Raw genomic sequence first — 17,703 nt, 5'->3', positions numbered from 1 at the left:
ACAAATGATGATCGCTTTGCCTTGTATTTATTTAGGAAGATATTAGAGAGATTCTCAATGGATCAAATTGTCTCTGAAAATGGACATTTTGGAATTATGAACTCAAAAAATTCTTATTAGACAGATTGTCCAAAGGTACTGATAAAATATGTTCCTCTAAGACACCAGGATCATATAACATTTTCCAAAGATATTTTTGCTTTTTTAGTGCTATAAATAACTCAATAAAAAAGTTTAATAAGCTTAAAACTAATTATAATAAGTTCTTAGAATAATATTTCTACTTAATCTTAATAATATTTCTATGTAATCTAACAGATGCATACAGTTTTCATTGAGACCAGCCTTATGATCTGTCTGTAAAGAGATTTAAAGGGAATAAAAATAAAACTGTTGTCCAACTTATAGAAGAATCATATAACTTCTTTTTTTTTATTTAATTAATTTTATTGGGGTGACAATTGTTAGTAAATAGGATCATATAACTTCTAAAACATTTTCTTACAAAAATTTTTAAATATAGAAAAGAAAGTAGGAAGAATAGCAGTATAATGAACCCTTTCAATCTTGTCATCTAGCTTCAACAAATTAACAACCTTTTGAAAATTTTCTTTAACCTTATCTACACCCTACTCAACTTTTTTTTGAGTATTTTGAAGTAAATCACAGATATTATATTTTTTTACTTATAAATACCTTAATGATTTGTAGAACTTTTCTTGTTCATTTAAAACTACTTATTGAGTCCCTTTTATTCTTATTGGCATTGAGTGGTTCCAATTAATCAGAAGAAGACCTGCATTACAATGAAATCACCTATGTAAAATATCTAGCACAGTAATAAGCACAGAGTAGGTCCTTTCCCTTCCATTCTGCTTGGGCTTCAAATTTCAAAAAATTCACAATAATTCCTTAATATCATAAAACATCTAATCAAAGCTCAAAATTTCATTGATTTTTCTCAATTTCTTTTTATAGTTTGAATTAGGATTCACATGAAGTCTACATATCAAGCAATTGGTTGATATGTTTTTTAAGATTTTTTTTTTTATTTTTAAATTCCACCATTTTTCTATTTTTTGAAAAAATTTTATTGGGTAACAGTGTGTTTTTTCCAGGACCCATCAGCTCCAGGTCAAGTTGTTGTCTTCAATCTAGTTGTGGAGGGCGCAGCTCACTGGCCCATGTGGGAATTGAACCGGCAACCTTTTGTTAAGAGCGTGTGCTCTGACCAACTGAGCTAACCGGCTGCCCTGTCTTTTAAGATTTTTAATTTACAAACTCTTCTTCATCTCTTTCTTTTTTGTTTAGACCTTGCCGTTTATTTGCTGAAGAAACTAGGTTTTTTTGTCCCTTAAAATTTACCACATAGTTTAGTTTAATATATTCCTCTGTGTCCTATATTTCTTACAAATTCATAGTAGAGCTAGAGCTTGAGCAGAATCAGGGTGATTTTTTGGCAATATTTCATAAGGGTTTGTATATTTCTGTCCAGAGACACTGACTGTCTGGTGGTTTTTCTTTTTGTGATATTTAACAACCATTGGTGGCCATTGTCTAGATTTGTGCCTTATTCTTTATCATTTATTATAGATGTTTTAAATTCATAGACTATAAAGAGGTATTTTTTATATTTAGAAATATAAATGTAGGCAGCTTCTTTTTTGATATGAGCTGGATGTATTTCTTTGGTTTTTCAGAAATGCTTACATATCGATCCAGACAAAAGGCCCTTCTGTGCTGAGCTCCTGCACCATGATTTCTTTCAGATGGATGGATTTGCTGAGAGGTATAGTACTGACTCACGTTTTCCAAGTCACACCAACCAGGAGTCAAAATAAGGCCTCCATAACAGTAGCAAACAATATTTCTCTTATTCCTGTACCCAGCTACTTTGATAAGATCTCAGATATTTACTACCCTACCTCTATTTACCCTTAGCAATATGGAATTCATAGGAGTGGTCCACTACATTCATTAAATTAGGGCTCTTGGTTTTCATGAACCAGTCACTTCATGTTTTTCCTTCTGTCTTTCTGTGGTGACAGCCACTCAGGTCACCGAGTTCTATGTTTCTACCAGCTGTGTGATGACATCATCTTGGATGCTGATGCATTTGCAAAGGTGCTATCTCCTGTTGTTGCCAAACTCACACCACACCCAGGCCTGTAATAGTATTACACCCAATGTAATACTGCCGATGTGCAGGAAACCTTGACGTGCGAAACCAGTGGGTGCCAGAGCTGCTGGCATGTTCTTGTTGTTGTTTGAGCTGCTGGCATCAGTGCAGCTGACAAAATAAAAAAAATAATGAGATGAGTGGCAATGACATTGCTTTATATTTTTGCAAATCTATTTAATATCTAGCTTAATATCTAGTAAAAGATACCTGGGTTCTCATATTTGCTTTTGCATTCAGTTAGTTGTGGTGTGTTGTTTTGGTTGACATATATGAAGGAACTCTGGTTTCACACAAATATATTTTTGGAAAATGGAAGAGTATTTTAACAGCCTTTTTAGATAACTCTGGGTATTCTTCTTTGATTCTATACCAAAGACTTTGATGCTATACTGAAACTTGACAGTGGTGATTTCTTAAAGGTTGTTTGCATTGTGGAATCTGAAACCATATCAATGAATTTTTTTTACTCTGTTACATTACAATCCATTTGTCTATGTTGCACTTTGAATAGACCTTTTACCCATGTATACTTTTGTAACATCATACATTAATCATTTAGAAAATATTGTTTTGCTAAATTATGCAGATCTTTAAAATGTTGACATTTTTCATTATATAATATCAAAAAGGCACAATCTCTCTCATCAGAAAAGCTTTTAAATATTGGAAATCTGCTAAGCTCACAGTAATGGATACAAGTTTAACAGAATTTTAATTTTGCATAAAAATTTGAATTTTATTATTGACACAAATATTATCAGTTCTTTTCCTTGAAGTGACAAGCTCCTTTGTTCATTTTTTTAAAAAGAAAATATCTGCCAAATACCCCTAGTCTGAATAACTGTAGTTTTTCTGTCAGTCTTTCCTTCAAGTAAAAAATATTCCATGAAAAAAAGTGGCTAGTTTAGTTTGTACCTCAAACAAATTCACAGTGCTTTTCTCATGACAATCATTGCCCTTCTCTTTGCAACAGAGGTGCTTTTTGCATATCCCCATCTTGTCATACAGAATATGAAAAATGACATGTGTTCAAGGGTTTTGATTTAATAAAATTAATACTTTTTACTGCTCTATCAAGGACATCCTTAAATAAAACTGCCTTTTTTTTTTTAACTAATAATGTGTGGCTATGAAGAATACAATAACTGCTAGTACAGTTTGGTGCCACTGTTCCAATTCTTGGTAAGGTACCAGCAGTTTTACACACCTTTGCTTTTAGACCATCAGTGCAAATGTTAGAAAGTCATCTTATTAAGAACACCTTTGATCTTGTGAACCTCCTGTGATTCCTAGGAGTCTCAGTGATTCCCAGGAGTCTACAATTACCTTTTGAGAACTGCTAATGTAGGCCATACTTTTTCTCATTTTAAATAACACAGTCTAGTTTAATACTAATTAAAAAAAATAACTGTCATGAAAACCAATTTTTTTTCTAGATTTGTATGTCTATACAATTTTGTTTTATTGACAAATGTATTTTTATGTAGGTTTTCGCAGGAACTACAGCTAAAAGTACAGAAAGATGCCAGAAATATTTCTTTATCTAAAAAATCCCGAAACAGAAAGAAAGAAAAGGAAAAAGATGACTCCTTAGGTGAGAAGAGAAAAACACTGGTGGTACAGGTAAATGTCTATATTTTAATAAGTGTATTAAAATTTAAATTTAACATACCCATAAGTTTTTGGAGAAAAAAGTGAAGATTAAAAAAATTTGTTTGGTATTGAACAAGTCAACTTTTAGCTTTGTTGTAAAAATGTATCTTCTCTATAGATATTACCTATTTAAAAAAATCTTAACATATCATGTATTGAGTGCCTACTGTGTACCAGACTGTGCACCAGACTGTGCCATAGGGCTTGTCAGGAAATCACACTCATCCAAGAATGTTTAGATACATGTGTGCATACCTACGTATAACTACATGGATAAACACACAAGCACACCATTTTTTCCCCTTAAATGATAGGAGAGAAAAATACCATTTCTAGAATTTTATATTAGTAGAACATTTTAAAATTGAGATTTGAGTATTTAATTTATTTGAAGTTTTACTTTTCTTGGTAAGTTATCCAGAATCTGTTCTTGGTGAGGTAATTCAAATCCATCACCAATCCACTCCCATTTTCTCAAGTGAACCAAAAGAAGAGACTTCTTAATTTTGTGTTCCTTGACCCTCGATATAAAAGAACAATAGTGCACATGCTTGATTCCTCTTCCATGTCTTTCCCACTGAGATATATATAAATTTGATATGTGTATATATTATATGAATCTGATGTACACACACGCACAGACACACACACACCAGGGATGCCGAAAAAATGTACACATTTTAAGAGATGTTATCTGTGTATTACTTTCAAAGTTGAATTGAATTACGGTAGCAAAGTATAATATTATGTTCACTCAAAGGATGGCATTAGGGAGCATTTGAGGTCTTGCTCCCCGGCATATGTTGTCAGTTTAGCTCAAATAAACTTAACAAAAATTCAAAAAAACAATAACAAAAAAAGATGGCGTTAATCAAATGAATGCTAGCCATCATTCATTGTATTACAATTTTAATACAGTTTTTTCCTTTCTTAAAATGTATACACATTTATATATCTATATCATCTATATATATGTCTATCTATCTATATCTATCAGAGCTAGTGTGAATTGCATTTCCATTCAAAATAAATATCTGATGAGGAATCTCGGGTTTAATTTTAATTCCATAGGTAGAATAAAGAAAACAGGGGCACAGAATGGTGATATCTATGGAATTCTGCTTTAGTTGACAAGTACTTTATAGGAAAAGGTAATTCATTCTCCTTAGATCATTAATGGTATTAAAATTTTTATTAATGATCAGGATACCAGTGCTGATCCAAAAATTAAGGATTCTAAAGTGTTTAAAATAAAAGGGTCAAAAATTGATGGAGAAAAAGTTGAAAAAATCAGTCGAGCTTCAAATGCCAGCTGTCTCCGTGACAATGGGACAAGCCATATCAAAGCAGTGCCTTCAACAAGCCTCAGAGATTGCAGCAATGGCAGTGTGGAGCACACAAGGAATCCAGGCATGGCAATTCCCCCACTTACACACAATCTTTCTGCAGCAGCTCCCAGTATTAATTCTGGAATGGGAATTATCCCAGGTGTTCAGAGTTACAGGTACGAATTATAAAAATAAGAACAAAAGGTTGTGTAAGGATATATTTGAAATTATAAGTGATTGTCAAGTCAGCCCCATTGTGTTACTCTCAGGATTCTGGATGCGATTCATTCTTGTCCAGTTGCTGTTTCAAAAGGCTTTTTGGCCTATGTGATGAAAATGATTAGCATTTGTTCAAAAAATTAACCCGAATCCTAAGAAAATAGGGTTGTATTGTTTAAGGTGAAGAGAGTCTGCAGCTATTTAGTCTAATAACATGAAAGGAGATTGTCATAATAAAAGAGATTATTACTTTTGAAGGTCTGTTGTTGCATGCTATGGCTGTGGGCATTTAGTGGTACAAAGAAGCTCCTTTTGGGAGTTTTGCTGAAAGGAAGGGAATTTAGTTGGTTAGAGTTGGGTACTGGCGGGGAATCATGAGTATAGTGGTAAAGGTCTGAATGTTTTACCAGGTCTATGTGCGTGGTATATTTAGGAATAGGCATTAAATTCTAATTAAACTATATGTCACTTGTTGCTGTATCATTTGAATTTGTGCCTGAAAAATATTTACTGCTGAATAACTTAAATTTTTGTTGTTGTTACAGAATGGATGAGAAAACCAAGAAGTATTGTATTCCATTTGTTAAACCAAATAAACATTCTCCATCAGGCATTTGTAATATTAATCTGACCACATCAGTAAGTGAACTATTATCAGTGATAGAAAAGCAAGCATTAGTCCTTCCTAGACTTTTTGTAATATTAAATATGATAGTGAAGAACTGAGAATTTTATTTGAAAACATATCATAAAAGGGAAACTTAATTATGCACATATCATCCCAGCCTGTCATAATCATAAATGTGAAAGTCTTGAATTTTAAATAAATTTTGTAAAGTATTATATGTCTGGAAGTTTAAATATAAGATGTTATTAAAATGACATCTGTTTTAATTCTTTGGGTAACAGTAAATTTTCTTAACCTAGTGCTTGGTGATCAGTTGTTTTTAGAGTAGCTGAATTGTCTTATCTCACCCACACCAGAGTTTTGGTGGAAGTATTCAGTTCTTCATTTAAAAAATATTTAACAATAACAAAAAAATATATATATTTATTGATTTTTTTTATTACGTGTAAGACACTGGAAATGAATGAATCAATCTTTGATTTGAAGGAGCTCATAGTTGAGTTAGAGGATCAGCAAATTAAAACATAGTATCAGATTGTGATAGTAGAAGCATGTACAAGGTTCTTATGTCTTCTGAAGGTTCAAAGGAGCATAACTATGCTCAACATAGCTACCAAAATGCTTCTTCTTAAAGTTAAATCATTACTCTTCCCCTCCAAACCCTCCATAGGCTTCTCATCTCTTAGTAAAGACTTGAAGTACTTACAGAGTCTTTAAGTCCCTGAATGACTCTCCCCCATCCTCCTATCCCATCCCCAGCTACTCTCATTCTTGATCAATCTATTCCAACCACACCGATTTCCTTGTTATTCCTGGAACATGGCCAGACATGCTCCCGCATATGGACTTTTGCACTTGCTATTTCCTCTGCTTTAGAACGTTCTTTCCCCAGATAATCCCCCAAATTTGCTTTGTCTCCTCCTTATTATGAAACCTTATTATGAGGTTTTCCCTAGTATTATAACTTATTTTGTCTCCCATTGCTCTCTATCCCCTTTCCTTGCTTATTTTTTTCTCTATTATATATCCCTGACACCCTCTATATTCTCTTATTTATATATTGTCTATTTCCCACTAAAATGTAAGCTTCCAAGGCAGGGATTTATGCTTTGTTTTCCTCACTGCTCTACCCCACACTGAGAACACTTTCTAGGTGCTTAACAAACGTGGTGAATGAATTCCAGGGAAAGGAGGTATGGATGTATTCCCCAAAAGAGTGTTTTTCTCACAGATTTTCCTGCTCTACCTCTTTCATTATCCTCAAAGCTGAAAACAGTAGTCTTCTTTTCATGTCTATCATGATTTGGACATTGTATTTGTTTTTCTTTTAATTTTTCTTAGCCTACAATTTATGTTCCCATAGTGCTTACCTTTTTTGATATACTCTCCCTTTTAATTTCTTCGTGGACATTTTGTGTTTTACAGTCCTGGTCTGCTTTGAGAGATTATTTTGCTCAACAAAACTTTTAAAAGTAGCTGACTCAATAGCATTCTGCTGAACTTGATATCAGCCTTCTTCCAGGCATTGCATAACCAACAGGGGCTGGTAATTTTAGATCTTGTTTCTGTTTATCCTTCTTTGGAAGAGGCAATCAAGAAAGGAGATAAAGATTACTGGAATCTTAATGAAAATTGGCGGAGGCGGAGCTAAGCCTAAACTTTCTTCAACTTTTAGGTGGAAGATCAATGTCCCCTCCCATGCTTCATGCCCTAATTGTGAGATGTGAATAAATATATTATTATAAACATCTCATATATTTTACTTGTCACTCTTTGACTATGTAAATCTAGTAGTTTGAACTCATTATTTTATTATTTTTTGTACTTGCAGAGAGTTTTTCTGAACTAATTATTTTATTTTGTAGCTGATTTTAACCAAGAACCTTAGCACTTAATTCTATTAAAAGAACAAACAGAAACATTCAAAAGAAAGAAACTCAAAGGCTCACTTCAGGACTTCTGAAGACATTTGAGGTGGCAGAGTGGTGTAATTCACAGAATGTTAAACTTCAGACATCAAGGAACCTCAGTGGGTTAACGCTGTCATTATATGTGTTTGTATTTCGTTATACATACACATAATGTATACACACACATATATATGATTTCATTTTACATATGCAGTTTTTTTTGTTTTTGTTTTTTTAGTAAGTCATGCAATCTTTCTATGTATCATCTGTTTTGAAAATGTGGGAAAGAATATCGAGTTCTCTCATTCTCAAATGACACAGATTGGAAAAATATCAGATTCAGAAAGATGCAGAATTGAAGTGCTATACTATTCTTCACTTTATTTTTTCCGCCCCAGAGTTTATCAACTATGAAGTCATAATATAAGAAAGAATAGGAAAATAATGGAAGTTATAATTCTTTACTTTCTAAATTGTGTTCCTAGGAGATAGAATCTTGGGCTAACACTGAGGAACTAGACAAGAACACACATTTATAAAATGAGTAACAACATTATGTTGGGAAAGCCAAAACCAAGCTAGGAAACGTGACACACATGACAAGATGAACTGTTCAAAATTAAGATGGACAATAGCAGTTATATGCTAAAAAGCTCAGCAAGTGTCATAAGGCCTGACGTGGCTGGCCTAAAGGCCTGAAGGCATCTTTTACCCTTTTCCCGCTTGCCAGGACTGACACTGTTGGAAGAGGGAGACAGGGAAACTCATACCAAGTCATCCACTTGTTAGCAATTTGAATCAATTTGAGGAAGAGCTTTGAAATAATTAGATGTAATTGTTTTTTGTGTTATTGATGTTCTTCAAATTTTGGAGTATTCTAGCCCTTCAATTTTATAAATTTTAGGATATGAACATAATAGTTACAAAAGGGACAAGCCCAGCTTACATGGAAGCTAATACATTTATGTTAACCATTCTGATGATATTAGGTCACTAGTGAAAAGAGCCTACTTCAGGCAAATAAGAAAAGAAGAGAATACTCAAAGACAGATGTCCATTTACCCGAACTAAGCTATAATCATCTCTCTGAACTAAGAGCCTTGGAAGGCATAGGTATGTTTATAATGCTTTTACTTTTTCAGCTGTTTTGTTTACATTATTTAAAATGTATGTTAAATGAACAGAATATTAAAACTTCATAGTAACTTTACATACTTAAGTATGTAAGTATGTACAAACTTATGTACAATAAATATATACAGAGGGACATATATAGAATGTGAAAAACTAACAGAAATGTCTAATTTTTTCACTGTGTTTATGGTTATTTTTATGCAGCTCGAAATTCCAGGATAATAAGGAAAGAGAACAACAATCTTTCAGAATCTCGAATTCCTTCTCTGGCCGCTATTGACTTGCATGCTTCTGGTGCTGCATTCCATCAGGTACAGAAATACTCTTCGGGGTTGGGTGGAACTCAGGTCTCTCTCATACCTCCTATTAAAGTATCTTAGGGAGAGTTTGCTCTTAAGGATTAGGCAGGTTTATTGGTGGGATCTATAAAATTTTGTTTGTTAAATTTTGCTTTATGGTTTGTTACACTTGGGACTTTTATTACATATATGTTTATATAAACATTTCTCAGCTTATAGTAATCAATTTTTTATGATTAAAAATGTGTGTGTGTGTGTGTGTGTGTAGCCAAGCTATGGCTTTTAGATAGCTATAGGTTTTATGGTAGCTTATAATATTTCATTACATTACCCTCTAAGTCATAACCTATCTTTCAAACAGTGAAATCTAAAATTGTTTTTGTTTTTCTAAAATGTCTGACACTTTTCCCCAAGACAATACACTCCACCCATGTTAAAAGATTTTCTATTTCCTAGTCATCTTTTTCTATAATTTCTCTTAACTGTTAAGAATACTTATGTTTCTGCTACTTTTATATCAACAACAGTCAAATTACTCATTTTCACATCAAGACTGGCAAACTTTTAATCTCCAGAGCCACTTGTTACAAACTTTGGATATGTCTCATTGTTCTTTCTCTTTACTTCTTCAAACAGATTTCTCACCTTTGTTTGATGCTTGGAAATTTTTGTTTTGCAATTTAGTTTTCCATCCTCATTATTGAAGCATTTCAACTGTATGCATGCCTGTTTATCGATGCGGATGCTTTTTCCCTCTACTGTTACTTAATTTTGTAGAGCTCTACAAACAAGGGGAATAGCATTGTTGAGGATAACAGATTACAAAAACAGTTACCCAGTGATACTGAGAAAAGGTGTATTGACCTGTTGCTTTGCTTTATCTCTTGCCAACAATTTCTGTATAAAAACTAAACAAATTCCTGTGGTATGAAAATTAATCACTGTCACAAATTTTATACTTAGGAACTACAGAGTCTCAATAAATTATTTGTATACTTCTAAACTTAAATTTAACGTGGATTTTAAAGGTGCAGAATTTTTCACTTACTCTTTGAGAGTATACTTGTTCAAAAACACTTTTCAGGGTTGATATAACCAAATCTAGTTTCATGCAATGGAAGAAAGTCTCTGGCTGCCTTCACACTTCAATAATTTTATATGTTGTTCTGAATCTTTTTACGCATATAAACTGCTTCTGCATCTTTACTCTCAATTTGTTCAATTTCCAGTTGTATTTAAAACACAATAAAAGGAGAAAGTAGGTGGAGTGAAAAACACAAATTAACACCAAAATAACATGAGCTTATGTGTGGCAAATCTGAATGGAAAGAGAAACAACAGGAGACTGAAAGCCAAAGGCCTCTGGCAGGAGCTGTGACTTGCCTCACACTTTTACTTTATGGTATTCATCATTACGTTGAACTACATTTCATTTCTGTACATAACACAAAAATTTCACATTTATAAAAGTCTATTAGGTATCTTCTGGAACAATCTGTTAGATTTTTGTAAATAAAGTGTTGCATAATCCATGAACTCTGTCTCTACTCCCTCACCCCTTACACACTTACACATGTTATATACTTATACACATAGCTACATATTTTTTCCTGTAAACACTGTTTTAGCAACCTATCACAAATTTTGATATGTTGTAGTTTCACTATCATTCAGTCCAAACATTTTTTTCATTTCCCTCATAATTTCTCCTTTAACCCATAATTATTTAGAAACGAGTTGTTTAATAATTAGCTAATCTGGGGTTTCCCTAGGTATTTTCTTATTATTGATTTCTAATTTCATTCCATGGGGGCAAAGAATATACCATGTATGATTTTGATTCCTGTAGATTGCTGAGATACGTTTTACGGCCCAGCCTATGATGTATATTGGTAAATAAACCTTGTTCCCTTGAAAATAATGTATATCCTTTAGTTGTTGGATGTAGTGTTCTATAAATGTGAAATTAGATTAAGGTGGTTGACAGTGTTGTTCGTATCTTCTAAGTTTTTAATAATATTTTTGTGGTTTAGTTCCATCAATTACTGAAAGAATGCTCTCAAAATCTTTTACTGTGATTGTGGAATTGTCTTTTTTTCTCTAATTTCTGTTTATTTTTGCTTCATGTATTTTAAATCTCTGTCATTAGGTACCTACATAATTGTTTTGTCTTCCTGATTATATGTCCCTTTTATCATTATGAAATCTCTTTCATAGTGCTCCGTGCCTTGAAGTCTATTTTATCTGAGATTAAAATAGCCACTCCAGCCTACTTGTACTTATTTGCTTTCATGGTGTATCCTTTTTACTTTTCATTTACTTTCCACCTATCTGGTTTTTACATTTAAAGTGTTCCTTTTGCCAACAGCATTTGAGTGGAGTCTTTCCTTTTTCTTCATTCTGTCAATTCCAATTCTTGGAATTGGAATGTGTGTTAGTTTTCTATTGTTGCTAGCAAATTACTACCAGCTTAAAACAATATCCATTTATTATTTCACAGTTTCATGGGTCAGAAGCCCAGGCACAGCTGCTTCTCTCCTTAAGAGTCTCATGGGCTGAAATCAAGATGTCATTTATAGATGATGTAATACAGAATTGTACACCTGAAATCTATGTAACTTTACTAACAATTGTCACCCCAATAAACTTTAATTTAAAAAAATGTCATCAGGGCTGCATTTCTTTCTGGAGGCTCTAGGGGAGAACCCATTTCCAGGCTCATTCAGGTTGTTGGTAGAATTTCGTTTCATGTGGCTTTGGGACTGAGATCCCTGTTTCCTGACATGAGGGAATTGTTCTTAGCTTCTGAAGGCCACGCATGTTCCTTGGCTCATGGCTTAGTTCCACCAACTTCAAAGCCAGCAACAATGGCTGAATCCTTTTTGCTCTTTGACTTTCTTTTACCTCCCCTTCTGCCTCATCTCTCTGACTCATTCTTCTGCTTTTCATGGTGCATGTGGTTACATTGGGTCTACCAGAACAATCTCTCAATGTTAGGGTCAGCTAATTATTAACATTAATTCCATATGCAAAGTCCCTTCACAGCAGTAGCTAAATTAGTTTGACTGACTAACGAGGGGTAGGAATCTTAGGGGCCGGGGGGGATATCTTTAGAATTCTGATTACCACGTAATATTTAGGCCATTAACATTTAATGTAATTATTGATATGTTTGGATCTAGCTCTGTCTTTTATTATTTGTTTTTTGTTTGTTCCTTAGTTTTCCATTTCCAGTCTTATTTTGTATTTGAATATTATTAGTGTTGGTTTTGGGGGATATCTGTATTATTTTCTTTAGTGAGTACTCTAGGGGTTATAATGTATATAACTAATCTTTCAAAGTCTACTTAGTATAAATGTTATGCCACTTATAAAATGTTATGTCATTTATAAACCTTACAAACATATTTCCCTTCCCCCCAACCTGAATTTATATTACAGTTATCATATGTATTTTATTTACATACATTGAAAACTCCACTACACTATGTCATATTTTTTGCCTTAAACAGTCATAAATATTATAAAGAATTTATGAAAAAAGTTAGTCTTCTATATTTGTCTAGTTACTTACTGTTTCTGTTCTTCTTCCTTCTTCCTTAAAGATTACAGTTTTATTTTCTGGTATTATTTTTCTTCAGCCTGAAAAACTTCCTTTAGCATTTCTTGTAGAGCAGGTCCAATGGTGACAAATGCTTAGTTTTCCTTCATTTGAGAATGACTTGATTTTGCCTTCATTCCCGAAAAATATGAGAATTTTCACTGGATATAAAATTTGAGTTGGTGGGTAGTTTTTTAAAAGTATTTTTTCCAGGACTATAAAGATGGTATTCCTCTGTCCTGATGTCTATGATTTCTGGGGGAAATCTCAGGCATTTGAATATTTATTCCCCTGTATGTAATGTTTCATTTTTGTCAAGCTGTTTTCAAGATTTAATCTTTATCTTTTGTGTTTATTAGTTTGAATATGACATGTATAGGCATAGTTTTCTTTAATTGTATCCTGTCTGGGGTTTCCTGAGCTTCTTGAATCTGTAAACTGAACTCTTTTACCAAATTGGGGAAGTTTTTGGTCATTATTTCTTAAAAAATTTTTTCTGCCACAATTTCTTTTTTTTTTCCGTCTGAGATTCCAATGACATATATGTTAGACCTTCTGGCATTATCTCACAGGTTCTTGAAACTCTGTTTATACTCTTCAATCTTTTTTCTCTCTAAAGATGGGGTAATTTCTAGTGATCTATCTTCGAGTTTTTTGACTCTGTCATTTTCATTTTGCTATTTAGCCCATCTAATGAGGTTTTTAAGTTACAGATACTGTATTTTTAAAAATACACGCTTGGTTCTTTTTTAGAGCTTCTATTTCTCTACTAAAAATACCTGTTCATTTGTTTCAAGTATGTTTTTTTTTTTACCTCATGTAAAATAGTTATAATGACTGATTTAAAGTGTGTGTGTGTGTGTGTGTGCACATATACACAAACATATACACATAAATAACTATGTATGTAAAGTTCCAATATTTGGGCCATCTCAGGATTGATATCTGTTGATTATCTTTTCCCTTGAGAATTAATCACACTTTTCTGGATATTTTTATGTCCAATAATTTTGGATGTTATATTGTGTAGCCTCTGGGTCCTATTATCATACTCTGGAGAATGTTGAAATTTTTGTTTCAGCAGGAAACCACCCAAGTTTGGTTCACATTGTAAATTCTGCCTTACTTCTGTGAGAGGTGGTACAAATCTCAGTTCTCTAAATCCTTGCTATCCTAGTTTGCATCTGTCCTGCCCTTGTGTAGTTTAGGAGTTACTTGGAGGCTTGTGCAGGTGATTCAAATCTCAGCTCAGTTGTGTAAGCCTTTTCTGTACTGGTTTGGAGCATGCATACCTCAGGAGTTGGACTGAGACTTCTGTGGGTTTATACACAGAATTGGCAGATCCCCTTCTCTAGTTATCTTCCCTCCAGAATTCCCCCCATACTTTTTGGACTGGAGAGACCCCTTTTCCTGGTTTCTCTGGGTATAAAGATGGGGTTTCTTTCAGACTTTTAGCCTCTTGCACTTCCTCACTACTCTGAGACTAGGGTGGCCCTTTGGGCAAAGCCACAGGAGTGAAAAAAACAAACTAACTGGAATACTTCCTCCATGTGAAGTATAACATCTCCAAGTTTTGACTCCTCTCTTTATTCCTCAGTTCTTTCTTTGCATTTTTCCAAAAGGGTTTTTTTTGTTTTGTTTGTTTGTTTGTTTGGTAATAAGTAGGAGAGAGGGATTGTACTGGTTTTAGACTGCACTGGAACATCAGAAGTATCTTTTAACATATGAACCAACAAAGAGGTCAAAGAATAACATCCCCTTACTTCATCTTCTTCTGTGCCAGCAACTTGAGCTATGAATAATTAATTTTAAACTTTGACATTTAAACAACAGAAGTAGGGGTTTGGGAGAGTGGGGCTTTTACAATTACTGAGAACTTATAAGCCTTGATTATTAACTTACAGGTACCTGGATGTCCCTTGTCAGGTGACTTGGAGGCTAATTTACCTCGAATGGAACACCAGCACTGAGTGTCATTTTGGTTCTGAACTGGGTAGGTCTGATTTCTCATACTTAAAGCTGTATGAACTCTCATGGGAAATATTTTGTATATTTGTATATACTCTGTGAGAAAGCCAGTGAGATAGAAATCAAGCTCTAAGAAGGTTTTATGTAAATGATTTGGTGGCCTATGTCCCCCTGTGCTTTTAGATGCTGCTCCAGCACTTGTGATGGCATCCTCCTGCAACGAAAGTGCTGATATCCTAGGAGGACATATTTGTGGTTTTGATCATTTATTTCTGAACTGCTTGCATTTTCTAAGAAACATCTTGCAGAAGGAAAGACAAAGACTTCCAAGTGTTTCAAAGGAAGATTGAACAAAGGCCCCTCCCAACTGTTATCGTATCGCCTTTCAAGTCCATTGATACTATTTCAAGATATATCCAATGAAAGAATAGTGATATGGTTCTTGTTACATGAGTGTATATTTACTATTAGTAGATTGTGTATTTAAAGTTACCCAAGATTAAAAGTGGGTGAAAAAAAAAGCAAGAAAGAAAAACATTATAAAATGTCATATTACTTATGCATTGAACTTTGTTGTGTTATCTGTATAAATGTGTACATTTATTTAGGATTGGGTTTGGTGGATGTGGGTGCTAAAAACTAGGATCAGTTGAAGAATATGAAAAAACTAGGATCTGTAAGAGAAAAATGTTTCCTTTTCCCTAACCGAACTATAAATACACATTTAAAAATCTTGCTTGTTTCTAGGCTTTAAGGAGATATGTAACTGCTCTGTATGGATAGATGTACTTCTTTAGTTTTTGTGATTATTGTTGATGTTTCATCAGTGTACCACAGGAATCTGCCTCTCTGCTGATCTTCTAAGAACAATACTAATGCAAATTTCATAAAGAAACATTTATTTCTAATGACTTAGTATGGCTGGCACTGGATGGTCAGCCTTCTGCCTTTTAAGATCCTGGTGCTCAGTTCCTGTGCAGGAACGTGACTGGAACAAGAGTGGTAAAGGAGGATTTTGTAGGTATACCTTAGAGTTGAATACTGCACTTCCTATTGATGAAAGAGACATACCTAAAAAGTTAGGAGATGGGAAGCAGGCTTACCAACTGACTAGGATTGGTTACTCTTCTCTGGGCCAGTTGCTATTGAATTCCTCAGGCTTTGGGTAGGACTTCTATCCACTGATAATTTGAAGGTGTTATTAGACAGAATATCTATCTAATATCCCAGAGATATCAGACAGAACCCAGAGATGTTTCTGTCTCCTTGTTTTCTCAAACACTTAGGCCTTTTAACCCAAAAGCTTTTAACCAAAGTGAAAAACTATTTACCTACAGTGCACACATCTTTTCTAGTGCACTGGTCCACAACTTTTAGGTGGGAGAGTTAAACCAATTTGGCTCCATTTTCTTTTTGATTTCTGGGTTTCCAGTCATGCTCTGCATTTATCATTTTACAGGGTGGTTGTTAAGGGGACCCAAATTTGTATGGGTTATTTTTCTGCCTTAACCAATTAACAGCATGTTGTTTTTTCCTAAAAGGCATTGACTAGAACTTAGCCCAAGGATTTAACTAGTACTCTTCTCTATTACTTACTCTGTGGACCTTACTATTGAAATTCTGACCATAAACACTTGGGCCTCAAAAGAGTAGGACATTCAGGACGAGGCAAAATAAGGGGCTGCAATGTAGAAGTATATAGGTGGTTCAATTAAACTTTGATCTTGATTTTGAAGCTCTAACCTCTGACCCGATGTTTGACTCTATTGGTATGGCTAACATGTTGAACAAAATTACTGTATAGGCATTAATAGGCCTCACATTAAAATGTTATTATTTTATTTTTACTTTGAAAAATGTTGCCAGCAGAGACTACATCACAGAAAACAGACAATACTTAAAAGCCAAGTGACTCTCCAACTTATTTCAATGTTACTTTTATTTAAAGATCAGTATGAAAATATCACCTCAATGTCTGAGGGTCTAGAATCAGTTACCTTTTCATTTCTATATTTGCTTTTGGTATCGTTTATCTATTAAAACATTTTGTGAACTTTAGAATTTAGGAACTAAAATAAAAACTATTTGCTATAAATCCCAGTTGAGACTTGAGGATCATACCTGGTTAGAACATTGGCAGAGCTACATAAAAAAGAAGGTTTTGCTAGTTGAGGCTATACATACTGAACAAAAATAATCTTTTTTTTTCCCAGTGTAAAGTTACTTTTTCTCTCCTTACAAAGATACGATTAAGTCACATACTAATAGGAAATATGTGTATGTACTGGTGGGGGGAAATGGGCTTACTGTGTGTATATATGTTTCAAAATCAATAAATGTTATATGTTATTGAGCTCCATAGATGGTTTTTATTTGCATTTATTTAACAGACTATAAACAATGTATACAACACTGGTATGGTATTTAAGAAATATATATGAAATAATCTGTTAATTCTTTTTTGGAAACTGGATATAGGGATGACAAGTTAATTTTACTGTGCAGACAGTGATACAAGCAGCCTGGTCATAAAGTAACATATCTTATAAAGACTACCTGGTAAAAGTTGTGACAAATTTAGGCTTAAAACCTAGTACTCCTGATTGAGAATCCCTTGCCTGGTTAGAATAGCTGACTTCCTGTTGTAATGGAAACATAGAAGATGTGTTTTCTTGTGTGCACCTCATTATTGCCTTCTTTATCTTCGGTGTGCTACAATATAAGGTTGGATCTATACTAAACTATGAGTCAGACTAGATTAAACATGTGATTGACTTATTT

At 33.7% G+C, this 17,703-nt stretch overlaps 1 protein-coding gene across 2 annotated transcripts in view; it reads left to right on the top strand.

Moving 5' to 3' along the window:
- Positions 1–17,282, top strand: part of CDKL2 (cyclin dependent kinase like 2) — a 30,480-nt gene extending 13,198 nt beyond the window's left edge. For both annotated transcript variants that reach the window (XM_081049970.1, XM_081049969.1), the window contains 8 exons: positions 1,701–1,789; positions 3,670–3,805; positions 5,041–5,339; positions 5,928–6,021; positions 8,910–9,033; positions 9,259–9,365; positions 14,859–14,947; positions 15,106–17,282. In XM_081049970.1, coding sequence (XP_080906096.1) covers positions 1,701–1,789; positions 3,670–3,805; positions 5,041–5,339; positions 5,928–6,021; positions 8,910–9,033; positions 9,259–9,365; positions 14,859–14,924 — 915 coding nt within the window. In that variant the 3' untranslated portion in view covers positions 14,925–14,947; positions 15,106–17,282. The remainder of the gene's footprint in view (positions 1–1,700; positions 1,790–3,669; positions 3,806–5,040; positions 5,340–5,927; positions 6,022–8,909; positions 9,034–9,258; positions 9,366–14,858; positions 14,948–15,105) is intronic.
- The last annotated feature ends 421 nt before the right edge of the window (positions 17,283–17,703 follow it).

This window comes from Rhinolophus hipposideros (genome assembly GCF_964194185.1).
Source record: "Rhinolophus hipposideros genome assembly, chromosome: 1".
Lineage (NCBI taxonomy): Eukaryota > Metazoa > Chordata > Mammalia > Chiroptera > Rhinolophidae > Rhinolophus > Rhinolophus hipposideros.
This window is presented reverse-complemented; position numbering and strand designations above follow the sequence as displayed.